This window comes from Oncorhynchus kisutch, unplaced genomic scaffold, assembly GCF_002021735.2.
Source record: "Oncorhynchus kisutch isolate 150728-3 unplaced genomic scaffold, Okis_V2 scaffold1947, whole genome shotgun sequence".
NCBI lineage: Eukaryota > Metazoa > Chordata > Actinopteri > Salmoniformes > Salmonidae > Oncorhynchus > Oncorhynchus kisutch.
In genome coordinates, this window is record NW_022263892.1 from 25,001 (window position 1) to 40,136 (window position 15,136).

General features: G+C 47.6%; 2 protein-coding genes across 2 annotated transcripts in view; both read right to left on the minus strand.

Moving 5' to 3' along the window:
• The window catches only part of LOC109887436 (NEDD4-binding protein 2), a 29,359-nt gene extending 16,521 nt beyond the window's left edge, over positions 1 to 12,838 (minus strand). The window contains 4 exon segments of the mRNA XM_031819197.1: positions 3,210 to 3,255; positions 7,071 to 7,156; positions 7,297 to 7,954; positions 10,631 to 12,838. Coding sequence (XP_031675057.1) covers positions 3,210 to 3,255; positions 7,071 to 7,156; positions 7,297 to 7,954; positions 10,631 to 12,091 — 2,251 coding nt within the window. The 5' untranslated portion in view covers positions 12,092 to 12,838.
• Positions 12,839 to 13,004: 166 nt separating this feature from the next.
• LOC109887435 (neurofilament heavy polypeptide) lies at positions 13,005 to 14,695 on the minus strand (the record flags this gene model as incomplete). Its single annotated transcript, XM_031819198.1, has 2 exons — positions 13,005 to 13,612; positions 14,006 to 14,695. Coding segments are annotated over 2 exons (1,294 nt in total), but the record flags the coding sequence as incomplete, so codon positions are not given.
• Positions 14,696 to 15,136: the final 441 nt, after the last annotated feature.

Here is a 15,136-nt window from a genome sequence, read left to right on the forward strand (position 1 = left end):
ATATATCTATTATATATATATATCTATTATATATATATATCTATTATATATATCTATTATATATCATATATCTATTATATATATATCTATTATATATATATATCTATTATATATATCTATTATATATATCTATTATATATATCTATTATATATATCTATTATATATATATATCTATTATATATATCTATTATATATATCTATTATATATATCTATTATATATATATATCTATTATATATATATCTATTATATATATCTATTATATATATCTATTATATATATATATCTATTATATATATCTATTATATATATATATCTATTATATATATCTATTATATATATCTATTATATATATATATCTATTATATATATCTATTATATATATCTATTATATATATCTATTATATATATATATCTATTATATATATATCTATTATATATATCTATTATATATATCTATTATATATATCTATTATATATATATATCTATTATATATATCTATTATATATATCTATTATATATATATATCTATTATATATATCTATTATATATATCTATTATATATATCTATTATATATATATATATCTATTATATATATATATCTATTATATATATATATCTATTATATATATATATCTATTATATATATCTATTATATATATCTATTATATATATATATCTATTATATATATATATCTATTATATATATCTATTATATATATCTATTATATATATATATCTATTATATATATATATCTATTATATATATCTATTATATATATATATATCTATTATATATATATATCTATTATATATATCTATTATATATATATATCTATTATATATATCTATTATATATATATATCTATTATATATATCTATTATATATATATATCTATTATATATATCTATTATATATATCTATTATATATATCTATTATATATATATATCTATTATATATATCTATTATATATATATATCTATTATATATATCTATTATATATATATATCTATTATATATATATATTATATATATATATCTATTATATATATCTATTATATATATATATCTATTATATATATATATCTATTATATATATCTATTATATATATCTATTATATATATCTATTATATATATCTATTATATATATATATCTATTATATATATCTATTATATATATATATCTATTATATATATCTATTATATATATCTATTATATATATCTATTATATATATCTATTATATATATCTATTATATATATCTATTATATATATATCTATTATATATATCTATTATATATATCTATTATATATATCTATTATATATATATATCTATTATATATATCTATTATATATATATCTATTATATATATCTATTATATATATATATATCTATTATATATATCTATTATATATATATATCTATTATATATATCTATTATATATATATATCTATTATATATATCTATTATATATATATATCTATTATATATATCTATTATATATATCTATTATATATATATATCTATTATATATATCTATTATATATATATATCTATTATATATATATATCTATTATATATATCTATTATATATATCTATTATATATATCTATTATATATATCTATTATATATATATATCTATTATATATATCTATTATATATATCTATTATATATATATATCTATTATATATATCTATTATATATATATATCTATTATATATATCTATTATATATATCTATTATATATATATATCTATTATATATATCTATTATATATATCTATTATATATATATATCTATTATATATATATATCTATTATATATATCTATTATATATATATATCTATTATATATATCTATTATATATATCTATTATATATATCTATTATATATATATATCTATTATATATATCTATTATATATATCTATTATATATATCTATTATATATATATATCTATTATATATATCTATTATATATATCTATTATATATATATATCTATTATATATATCTATTATATATATCTATTATATATATCTATTATATATATCTATTATATATATCTATTATATATATATATCTATTATATATATCTATTATATATATATATCTATTATATATATCTATTATATATATCTATTATATATATATATCTATTATATATATCTATTATATATATCTATTATATATATCTATTATATATATATCTATTATATATATCTATTATATATATCTATTATATATATATATCTATTATATATATATATCTATTATATATATCTATTATATATATCTATTATATATATATATCTATTATATATATCTATTATATATATCTATTATATATATCTATTATATATATCTATTATATATATCTATTATATATATATCTATTATATATATCTATTATATATATATATCTATTATATATATCTATTATATATATCTATTATATATATATATCTATTATATATCATATATCTATTATATATATATATCTATTATATATATCTATTATATATATATATCTATTATATATCTATTATATATATATATCTATTATATATATATATCTATTATATATATATCTATTATATATCATATATCTATTATATATATATATCTATTATATATCATATATCTATTATATATATATATATTATATATCATATATCTATTATATATATATATCTATTATATATCATATATCTATTATATATATATATCTATTATATATCATATATCTATTATATATATATCTATTATATATCATATATCTATTATATATATCTATTATATATCATATATCTATTATATATCATATATCTATTATATATATCTATTATATATATATATCTATTATATATCATATATCTATTATATATATATATCTATTATATATCATATATCTATTATATATATATCTATTATATATGTGTGTTACCTGGGTCAGTGGTGTGTGTGTGTGTTCCATGGGTCAGTGGTGTGTGTGTGTGTGTGTGTGTGTGTTACCTGGGTCAGTGGTGTGTGTGTGTGTTCCATGGGTCAGTGGTGTGTGTGTGTGTGTGTGTGTGTGTTACCTGGGTCAGTGGTGTGTGTGTGTGTGTTACCTGGGTCAGTGGTGTGTGTGTGTTACCTGGGTCAGTGGTGTGTGTGTGTTACCTGGGTCAGTGGTGTGTGTGTGTGTGTGTGTACTCACTCTCTTGTAGTAGATGGTAGGAGAGTGCTGCTTGTCTCTGCTTCTCCTAGAAAGACAACCGCAGGACTTAAAACACACACACACACCACTGACCCAGGTAACACACCACACACCACTGACCCAGGTAACACACACACACACACCACTGACCCAGGTAACACACACACACCACTGACCCAGGGTAACACACACACACCACTGACCCAGGTAACACACACACACACACCACTGACCCAGGTAACACACACACACACCACTGACCCAGGTAACACACACACACCACCGACCTAGGTAACACACACACACACCCCACCTGACCAAGGTAACACACACACACCACCGACCCAGGTAACACACACCCCACCTGACCCAGTAACACACCACAACACACACACCCACCGACTCAGGTAACACACACACCCCACCTGACCCAGGTAACACACACACCCCACTGACCCAGGTAACACACCCACCCCACCTGACCCAGGTAACACACCACACCCCACCTGACCCAGGTAAACAGACTCCACCTGTCCCAGGTAAACACACACACCCCACTGACCCAGGTAACACACACACCCCACCTGACCCAGGTAACACACACACCCCACCTGACCCAGGTAACACACACACCCCACCTGACCCAGGTAACACACACACACCCCACCGACCCAGGTTAACACACACACCCCACCTAACCCAGGTAACACACACACCCCACCTGACCCAGGTAAACCACACCCACCCACCTGACCCAGGTAACACACACCACCCCACCTGACCCAGGTAACACACCCACCCCACCTGACCCAGGTAAACACACCCACCCCACCTGACCCAGGTAACACACACACCCCACCTGACCCAGGTAACACACACACCCCACCTGACCCAGGTAACACACCCACCCCACCTGACCCAGGTAACACACCCACCCCACCTGACCCAGGTAACACACACACCCCACCTGACCCAGGTAACACACCCACCTGACCCAGGTAACACACCCACCCCACCTGACCCAGGTAACACACACACCCCACCTGACGCAGGTAACACACACACCCACCTGACCCAGGTAACAGACCCCACCTGACCCAGGTAACACACACACCCCACTGACCCAGGTAACACACACACCCCACCTGACGCAGGTAACACACACACCCCACCTGACCCAGGTAACACACACACCCCACCTGACCCAGGTAACACACACACACCACCGACCCAGGTAACACACACCCCACCTGACCCAGGTAACACACACACAACACACACACACCACCTGACCCAGGTAACACACACACCACCTGACCCAGATAACACACACACCACCTGACCCAGGTAACACACCCCACCGACCCAGGTAACACACACACCCCACCTGACCCAGGTAACACACCCCACCGACCCAGGTAACACCACACACACCCCACCTGACCCAGGTAACACACCCCACCGACCCAGGTAACACACACACCCCACCTGACCCAGGTAACACACACACCCCACCGACCCAGGTAACACACACACCCCACTAACCCAGGTAACACACACACCCCACCTGAACCAGGTAACACACACACCCCACCTGACCCAGGTAACACACACCCCACCTGACCCAGGTAACACACACACACCCCACTTGACCCAGGTAACACACACACACCCCACCTGACCCAGGTAACACACACACACACCCCACCTGACCCAGGTAACACACACACACACCCCACCTGACCCAGGTAACACACCACACCCCACCTGACCCAGGTAACACACCCACCCCACCTGACCCAGGTAACACACACACCCCACCTGACCCAGGTAACACACACACCCCACCTGACCCAGGTAACACACCCACCCCACCTGACCCAGGTAACACACCCACCCCACCTGACCCAGGTAACACACCCACCCCACCTGACCCAGGTAACACACCCACCCCACCTGACCCAGGTAACACACACACCCCACCTGACCCAGGTAACACACACACCCCACCTGACCCAGGTAACACACACACCCCACCTGACCCAGGTAACACACACCCCACCTGACCCAGGTAACACACACACCCCACCTGACCCAGGTAACACACACACACACACACACCTGACCCAGGTAACACACACCCAACCTGACCCATGTAACACACACCCCACCTGACCCAGGTAACACACACACCCAACCTGACCCATGTAACACACACCCAACCTGACCCAGGTAACACACACACCCCACCTGACCCAGGTAACACACACCCAACCTGACCCATGTAACACACACCCAACCTGACCCAGGGTAACACACACACCCCACCTGACCCAGGTAACACACCCCACCTGACCCAGGTAACACACACACCCCACCTGACCCAGGTAACACACACACACCCCACCTGACCCAGGGTAACACACACCACACCCCACCTGACCCAGGTAACACACACACCACCTGACCCAGATAACACACACACCACCTGACCCAGGTAACACACCCCACCGACCCAGGTAACACACCACACCCCACCTGACCCAGGTAACACACACCCACCGACCCAGGTAACACACACACCCCACCTGACCCAGGTAACACACCCCACCGACCCAGGTAACACACACACCCCACCTGACCCAGGTAACACACACACCCCACCGACCCAGGTAACACACACACCCCACCTAACCCAGGTAACACACACACCCCACCTGAACCAGGTAACACACCACACCCCACCTGACCCAGGTAACACACACCCCACCTGACCCAGGTAACACACACACACCCCACTTGACCCAGGTAACACACACACACCCACCTGACCCAGGTAACACACACACACACCCCACCTGACCCAGGTAACACACACAACCCCCACATGACCCAGGTAACACACACACCCCACCTGACCCAGGTAACACACCCACCCCACCTGACCCAGGTAACACACACACCCCACCTGACCCAGGTAACACACACACCCCACCTGACCCAGGTAACACACCCACCCCACCTGACCCAGGTAACACACCCACCCCACCTGACCCAGGTAACACACCCACCCCACCTGACCCCAGGTAACACACCCACCCCACCTGACCCAGGTAACACACCCACCCCACCTGACCCAGGTAACACACACACCCCACCTGACCCAGGTAACACACACACCCCACCTGACCCAGGTAACACACACACCCCACCTGACCCAGGTAACACACACACACACACACACACCTGACCCAGGTAACACACACCCAACCTGACCCATGTAACACACACCCCACCTGACCCAGGTAACACACACACCCAACCTGACCCATGTAACACACACCCAACCTGACCCAGGTAACACACACACCCCACCTGACCCAGGTAACACACACCCAACCTGACCCATGTAACACACACCCAACCTGACCCAGGTAACACACACACCCCACCTGACCCAGGTAACACACCCCACCTGACCCAGGTAACACACACACCCCACCTGACCCAGGTAACACACACACACCCCACCTGACCCAGGTAACACACACACACCCCACCTGACCCAGGTAACACACCCCACCTGACCCAGGTAACACACACACCCCACCTGACCCAGGTAACACACACCCCACCTGACCCAGGTAACACACCCCACCTGACCCAGGTAACACACACACCCCCACCTGACCCAGGTAACACACACACCCCACCTGACCCAGGTAACACACACCCCACCTGACCCAGGTAACACACACCCCACCTGACCCAGGTAACACACCCCCCCCCACCTGACCCAGGTAACACACACACCCCAACTGACCCAGGTAACACACCCCACCTGACCCAGGTAACACACACCTGGACAGTGTCCTTCCATTTCTGGTGCAGCAGTCTGGCCATGTTGAGGTCCATCCTCACAGAGTAGTCATCAGGAGAACACACACCTGGCAACCAAGCACAGGAGAGCTGAGGGAGTGTGTCTGGGGTGTGTGTGTTGCCTGGGTCAGTGGGGTGTGTGTGTTACATGGGTCAGTGGTGTGTGTGCTACCTGGGTCAGTGGTGTGTGTGTGTGTGTGTGTGTTACCTGGTAGGACACCAACAGGGCCAAACAGCTCAACCAGCTGCAGAGCCAGTTCTGTAGGCAGCTTCAGTTCAACACTCTGGATGTCCACGAGTCTGTCCCTCCTCTTCTCCTTCCTCCCTTTCCTCTCCTCCTCCTCCTCTCTCCTCTCCATCTCCTCCAGCTGGGCTAGGAGCGACTGGGTCACCTCGTCTACGCAATACAGCTCCTCCTCCCTCTCCCATTTCTCCCACTGCTCTGCGTCAGCTCCGCTCTCCGAGTCCCGAACCACTGCCTGCTCCTCCACATCTCTTCCTGGTGGTCTGTGCTCCAGACGAGTGGACTCTCCCAAGGGGGTGTTTTGTTCCTCTGAGCCGCCCCCACCCCCAGACACCGGATGGTTCAGTCCACTAACCCCACCTACCCCTTCGTCAACGCCCCCTCCTGTCCTCCACGTCTCCTCTTCCTCCTCCCCTCTTCCCAATACAACAACCGCCTCACTATCAGAACCGCTGTTGGCCGAAGCCTGTTCTCCTGGGGGCGTAACCCGCCTTTCCGTCCTCTCCTCCAGGGACACACCTACAGCCATGTCCAGATCTTCATCACCCTCCTCATCCTCCTCTTCCTCTAGGAAAAGTCTCTCCCCAGAGTCTAGCAACAGATTACTGGTCCACTCCAGATCCTGAGGGAGAGAGGAACCAATGGCACATTTCAAATTAATTTAGGGTGGTCTCGCTATATAGGGGACGGGGCCCTACTGCCTCGCTATATAGGGACGGGGCCCTACGGCCTCCCTATACAGGGGACGGGGCCCTACTGCCTCGCCATATAGGGGACGGGGCCCTACTGCCTCCCCATATAGGGGACGGGGCCCTACTGCCTCCCCATATAGGGGACGGGGCCCTACTGCCTCCCCATATAGGGGACGGGGCCCTACTGCCTCCCCATATAGGGGACGGGGCCCTACTGCCTCCCCATATAGGGGACGGGGCCCTACTGCCTCCCCATATAGGGGACGGGGCCCTACTGCCTCCCCATATAGGGGACGGGGCACTACTGCCTCCCCATATAGGGGACGGGGCCCTACTGCCTCCCCATATAGGGGACGGGGCCCTACTGCCTCCCCATATCCCCATATAGGGGACGGGGCCCTACCGCCTCCCCATATAGGGGACGGGGCCCTACTGCCTCTCCATATAGGGGACGGGGCCCTACTGCCTCCCCATATAGGGGACGGGGCCCTACTGCCTCCCTATATAGGGGACGGGGCCCTACTGCCTCCCTATATAGGGGACGGGGCTCTACTGCCTCCCCATATAGGGGACGGGGCCCTACTGCCTCCCCATATAGGGGACGGGGCCCTACTGCCTCCCCATATAGGGGACGGGGCCCTACTGCCTCCCCATATCCCCATATAGGGGACGGGGCCCTACCGCCTCCCCATATAGGGGACGGGGCCCTACTGCCTCCCTATATAGGGGACGGGGCCCTACTGCCTCCCTATATAGGGGACGGGGCTCTACTGCCTCCCCATATAGGGGACGGGGCCCTACTGCCTCCCCATATAGGGGACGGGGCCCTACTGCCTCCCCATATAGGGGACGGGGCCCTACTGCCTCCCCATATCCCCATATAGGGGACGGGGCCCTACCGCCTCCCCATATAGGGGACGGGGCCCTACTGCCTCCCTATATAGGGGACGGGGCCTACTGCCTCCCTATATAGGGGACGGGGCTCTACTGCCTCACCATATAGGGGACGGGGCTCTACTGCCTCCCCATATAGGGGACGGGGCCCTACTGCCTCGCCTTATAGGGGACGGGGCCCTACTGCCTCGCCTTATAGGGGACGGGGCCCTACGGCCTCGCCTTGCTATATAGGGGACGGGGCCCTACTGCCTCCCCATATAGGGGACGGGGCCCTACTGCCTCGCCTTGCTATATAGGGGACGGGGCCCTACTGCCTTCCCATATAGGGGACGGGGCCCTACGGCCTCGCCTTGCTATATAGGGGACGGGGCCCTACTGCCTCGCCTTATAGGGGACGGGGCCCTACGGCCTCGCCTTGCTATATAGGGGACGGGGCCCCTACTGCCTCGTCTTGCTATATAGGGGACGGGGCCCCTACTGCCTCGCTATATAGGGGACGGGGCCCTACTGCCTCCCCATATAGGGGACGGGGCCCTACGGTCTCCCCATATAGGGGACGGGGGCCCTACGGCCTCCCCATATAGGGGACGGGGCCCTACGGCCTCCCCATATAGGGGACGGGGCCCTACTGCCTCCCCATATAGGGGACGGGGCCCTACTGCCTCGCCTTGCTATATAGGGGACGGGGCCCTACTGCCTTCCCATATAGGGGACGGGGCCCTACGGCCTCGCCTTGCTATATAGGGGACGGGGCCCTACTGCCTCGCCTTATAGGGGACGGGGCCCTACGGCCTCGCCTTGCTATATAGGGGACGGGGCCCTACTGCCTCGTCTTGCTATATAGGGGACGGGGCCCTACTGCCTCGCTATATAGGGGACGGGGCCCTACTGCCTCCCCATATAGGGGACGGGGCCCTACGGTCTCCCCATATAGGGGACGGGGCCCTACGGCCTCCCCATATAGGGGACGGGGCCCTACGGCCTCCCCATATAGGGGACGGGGCCCTACGGTCTCCCCATATAGGGGACGGGGCCCTACGGCCTCCCCATATAGGGGACGGGGCCCTACTGCCTCCCCATATAGGGGACGGGGCCCTACTGCCTCCCCATATAGGGGACGGTGCCACAATAAACAACAACAAACAACAACAAACAATAAACACAATAAACAACACAATAAACAACAACAATAAACAACAACAAACAATAAACAACAATAATAAACAACAACAAACAATAAACAACAATAAACAACAAACAATAAACAACACAATAAACAACAACAAACAATAAACAACAATAATAAACAACAACAAACAATAAACAACACAATAAACAACAACAAACAATAAACAACAATAATAAACAACAACAAACAATAAACAACACAATAAACAACAACAAACAATAAACAACAATAATAAACAACAACAAACAATAAACAACAATAATAAACAACAACAAACAATAAACAACAACACACAATAAACAACAATAATAAACAACAACAAACAATAAACAACACAATAAACAACAACAAACAATAAACAACAATAATAAACAACAACAAACAATAAACAACACAATAAACAACAACAAACAATAAACAACAATAATAACCAACAACAAACAACAATAATAAACAACAACAAACAATAAACAACAACACACAATAAACAACAATAATAATAAACAACAAACATCCCGACCTGCTGACACGTGTCATAGAGGTCCTCCAGAGTGTGTCTGTTGACCAGTTTAAAATGGCGTCTGAGAATGACGAGGTTCTGCAGTCTGGTCCGGCCCTCCTCCAGCTCCCTCTCCTCCACCTGGCTCCCCTTCTCGTGCGTCACACGGTACGGCACCACGCGCTGGCCGGAGGGGTGAACCGCAACGCCGGCCGAGACCGCCGCCGATACCTCTGGGAGGAAACGGGAAGGGTTGCCGTGGAGAATGGCGAGGGTGTTGTTAGGGGGAAAGTGGTATCCCGCGGCGTCGGTTGGGTTGTCGTGACGATTGTGGTCGAGACGCCAGAGGAAGGCGAAGTCTTGCGGGTCGGTCTGGGAGGAGCGATCTGTGTCGGCCAATGACGGAGGAGGGGAGGGGCGGTGGGGGTTAGGGTTAAGGTTAGGGTTGAGATTAGGGTAGAGGTCAGGTTGGAGGTTAGGTTTGAGGTCGAGGTTAGGGTTAAGGACAGGGTCGAGGTTAGGTTGGAGGTCAGGGTCGAGGTTAGGGTTAAGGTCAGAGTCGAGATTAGGGTTAAGGTTAGGGTTAAGGTCAGAGTCGAGATTAGGGTCGAGGTTAGGGTTAAGGTCGAAGTTAGGGCTAAGGTCAGAGTGGAGATTAGGGTCGAGGTTAGGGTCGAGGTCAGAGTGGAGATTAGGGTCGAGGTCAGAGTGGATATTAGGGTCGAGGTCAGAAGGGAGATTAGGGTCGAGGTCAGAGTGGAGATTAGGGGCAAGGTCAGAGTTAGGGTTAGGGTCGAGGTCAGAGTGGAGATTAGGGTCGAGGTCAGAGTTAGGGTTAGGGTCGAGGTCAGAGTTAGGCTCGAGGTCAGAGTGGAGATTAGGGTCGAGGTCAGAGTTAGGGTTAGGGTCGAGGTCAGAGTGGAGATTAGGGTCGAGGTCAGAGTTAGGGTTAGGGTCGAGGTCAGAGTGGAGATTAGGGTCGAGGTCAGAGTTAGGGTTAGGGTCGAGGTCAGGGTCGAGGTCAGGGTCTGTCTGTGGTTTGGGGGAGGGAGGGGTGTTGTTTGTGAAGGTGAGCGCCAGCTGTTTCTCAGCCCTGCGACTCTGCCTCTGCTCCTCACTGCCCCCACCAAGATGGCCGACTTCACCTTCCATCCTGGTCTCACTAGCGTCAGTACACTGACTGCCCCCACCAAGATGGCCGACTTCACCTTCCATCCTGGTCTCACTAGCGTCAGTACACTGACTGCCCCCACCAAGATGGCCGACTTCACCTTCCATCCTGGTCTCACTAGCGTCAGTACACTGACTGCCTCTACCAAGATGGCCGACTTCACCTTCTATCCTGGTCTCACTAGCGTCAGTGCACTGACTGACCTCACCAACATGGCTGCCTTCACCAGCTTCCACACTGCCCTCACCAATATGGCTGTCCCTATCAGTACACTGACTGCCCCCACCAAGATGGCCGACTTCACCTTCCATCCTGGTCTCACTAGCGTCAGTACACTGACTGCCTCTACCAAGATGGCCGACTTCACCTTCTATCCTGGTCTCACTAGCGTCAGTGCACTGACTGACCTCACCAACATGGCTGCCTTCACCAGCTTCCACACTGCCCTCACCAATATGGCTGTCCCTATCAGTACACTGACTGACCTTACCAAGATGGCTTCCTTCTACCTCCAACAAGTCTTTCTCAACTAAACCCTGAGTCCCCCCCTCTCCGGCGGACTGAATGGTCTCTCCCTCCCTCTGCTCCACGGTGTTGGATCCAACCACCTGGGTTGAGTTAGGGTTAGCCGACAGACAGTCAGGTAATTCCTCCCGACTCAGGACTCTGTCTTTATCAGCCTCCCCTCTCCTCCCTCCTGCCACACCCCTCTCTCCTCCTTCTCCAAGTGAACGGTCTGAGCTAAGGGAGGGGATGGGGGAGGGGCAGGTGGGCAGGGGGAAGGAGTCAACACCCGTCTGTAAGAGCTCTAGAAGCTTCTGGAACTCTGTGACATGAGGCTCGCGACCAGGATGCCCTTCTGATTGGCTGCCTCTGGGATCTGCCTCCTCCCCCTCTTCCTCCCTTCCAGGGCGCCTCCCATTCCTTCCTCCTCCTCTTCTTTGCTCCAGTACCTCCTCTGAAGGCCAGTCTCCAACAAACTCCAACAACTCAGGCCTCACCCTCTCTCCCCCATCCCTCACCCTCTCTCCCCCATCCCTCACCCTCTCTCCCCCATCCCTCACCCTCTCTCCCCCATCCCTCACCCTCTCTCCCCCATCCCTCACCCTCTCTCCCCCATCCCTCACCCTCTCTCCCCCATCCCTCACCCTCTCTCCCACATCCCTCACCCTCTCTCCCCCATCCCTCACCCTCTCTCCCACATCCCTCACCCTCTCTCCCCCATCCCTCACCCTCTGTCCCCATCCCACACCTGCTCTCCCCCATCACCCATTTCTCCCACCAACTTCCCTCCTCCATCCCCCTCGCTCACTGATTGGATAGCGTCCTTCACTATGACAGCAGGCTCCAGCCTATCAGAGTCCATCTTCCTAGTTCTACTCCTCCTCTCTTTCCTCACCCTCTGACCAATTGACTCGGAGAAAGCCACGGGCCTCTCGTCGTCACCATGGAAATCTGCACTAAACACAGACTCCACCAGACAATGGGGAATTCCTGTCTCTTCCTCTTCCTCCCCCATTTTCCCCTCGTCCTCCGGTTGCCAAGGAGCTTCCGGTTCAGAGGCCACCGCTCCTAAATCAAGAATATCCTCCTCATCCAGAATTTTAGAATTGTCCAGAATTCCACATTTTTCCGAGGCCTTTCCACTGAGGGAGAGGGACTCTGTGGACCCGTGGGCAGAGCTGTGACTCGGGGTTATGGCTCTCCCGGAGCGGCCGACCGACAACACGTCGGGAAGCGAGGAGGAGAGCTGGGGGCAGGACCTCTCAGAGCCCTGGACCAATCGCTGCTCTCCTACCAGGTCGTGGCGGGCCTCGTCTGAGGACTTGGGCCTATCAGGAGAAAGAGAGAAAGAGAGACAGAGAGAAAGAGATCACCTTTTCATTGTGACTTCAATTCAAGGGATCTGCATCTATTGTGATGCAGCCTGAAACTATCCTTAGTCCTGGCCCTAACCCTGGGCCCTAACACCTAACCCTGGGCCCTAACCCTGGGCCCTAACCCTATCCCTGGGACCTAACCCTAACCCTGGGCCCTGACCCTGGGCCCTAACCCTATCCCTGGGCCCTAACCCTGGACCCTAACCCTAACCCTGGGCCCTAACCCTGGGCCCTGACTTATCCCTGGGCCCTGACCTATCCCTGGGCCCTGACCTATCCCTGACCCTATCCCTAGTCTCCTATTGGTAGTTTGAGATGCAGTCTGGGTGTGTTGAGGAAACTTACTGTGACGGGCTAGCCTCCTGATGGGGTGGGCTAGCCCTCCTGATGGGGTGGGCTAGCCTCCTGATGGGGTGGGCTAGCCTCCTGATGGAGTGGGCTAGCCTCCTGATGGGTGGGCTAGCCTCCTGATGGGGTGGGCTAGCCTCCTGATGGAGTGGTAGTTTGGCCTCCTGATGGGGTGGTAGTTTGGCCTCCTGATGGGGGGGTAGTTTGGCCTCCTGATGGGGGGGTAGTTTGGCCTCCTGATGGGGGGGTAGTTTGGCCTCCTGATGGGGGGTAGTTTGGCCTCCTGATTGGGGGGGTAGTTTGGCCTCCTGATGGGGTGGGCTTGGGTCCTGTTGGGGGGGTAGTTTGGCCTCCTGATGGGGTGGGCTTGGGTCCTGTTGGGGGGGTAGTTTGGCCTCCTGATGGGTGGGCTTGGGTCCTGTTGGGGGGGTAGTTTGGCCTCCTGATGGGGTGGGCTTGGGTCCTGTTGGGGGGGGTAGTTTGGCCTCCTGATGGGGTGGGCTTGGGTCCTGTTGGGGGGATAGTTTGGCCTCCTGGTGGGGTGGGCTTGGGTCCTGTTGGGGGGTAGTTTGCCCTCCTGGTGGTGGGGCTTGGGTCCTGTTGGGGGGGTAGTTTTGCCTCCTGGTGGGGGGGGCTTGGGTCCTGTTGGGGGGGTAGTTTGCCCTCCTGATGGGGTGGGCTTGGGTCCTGTTGGAGGGGTAGTTTGGGCGTCGTGATGGGGGGGGTCGTGTTGGGTCCTGTTGGGGGGGTAGTTGGCGTCGTGATGAGGGGGTCGTGTTGGGTCATAATGGGGGGGTAGTTTGGGGTGAGAGCTCCCCATGATGGAGTGAATGGTCACGGTGACGATCTAATTTTCCATCATCCAACGGATCTGCTCTTGCTTTAACACTGTGCCTAGTACGTTCTAGAGAGAGAGAGGAGAAGAGAGAGAGAAGGACCAGAGACAGAGAGAAGAGAGAGAGGAGAAGAGAGCCAGAGAGAGAGAGAGAGAGAGGCCAGAGAGAAAGAGGAGAGACAGAGAGAGATGAGAGAGAGACAGAGAGAGCCAGAGAGAGAGAGAGAGAGACAGAGAGAGACAGAGAGAGAGAGAGAGAGACAGAGAGAGAGAGAGAGAGAGAGAGAGAGAGA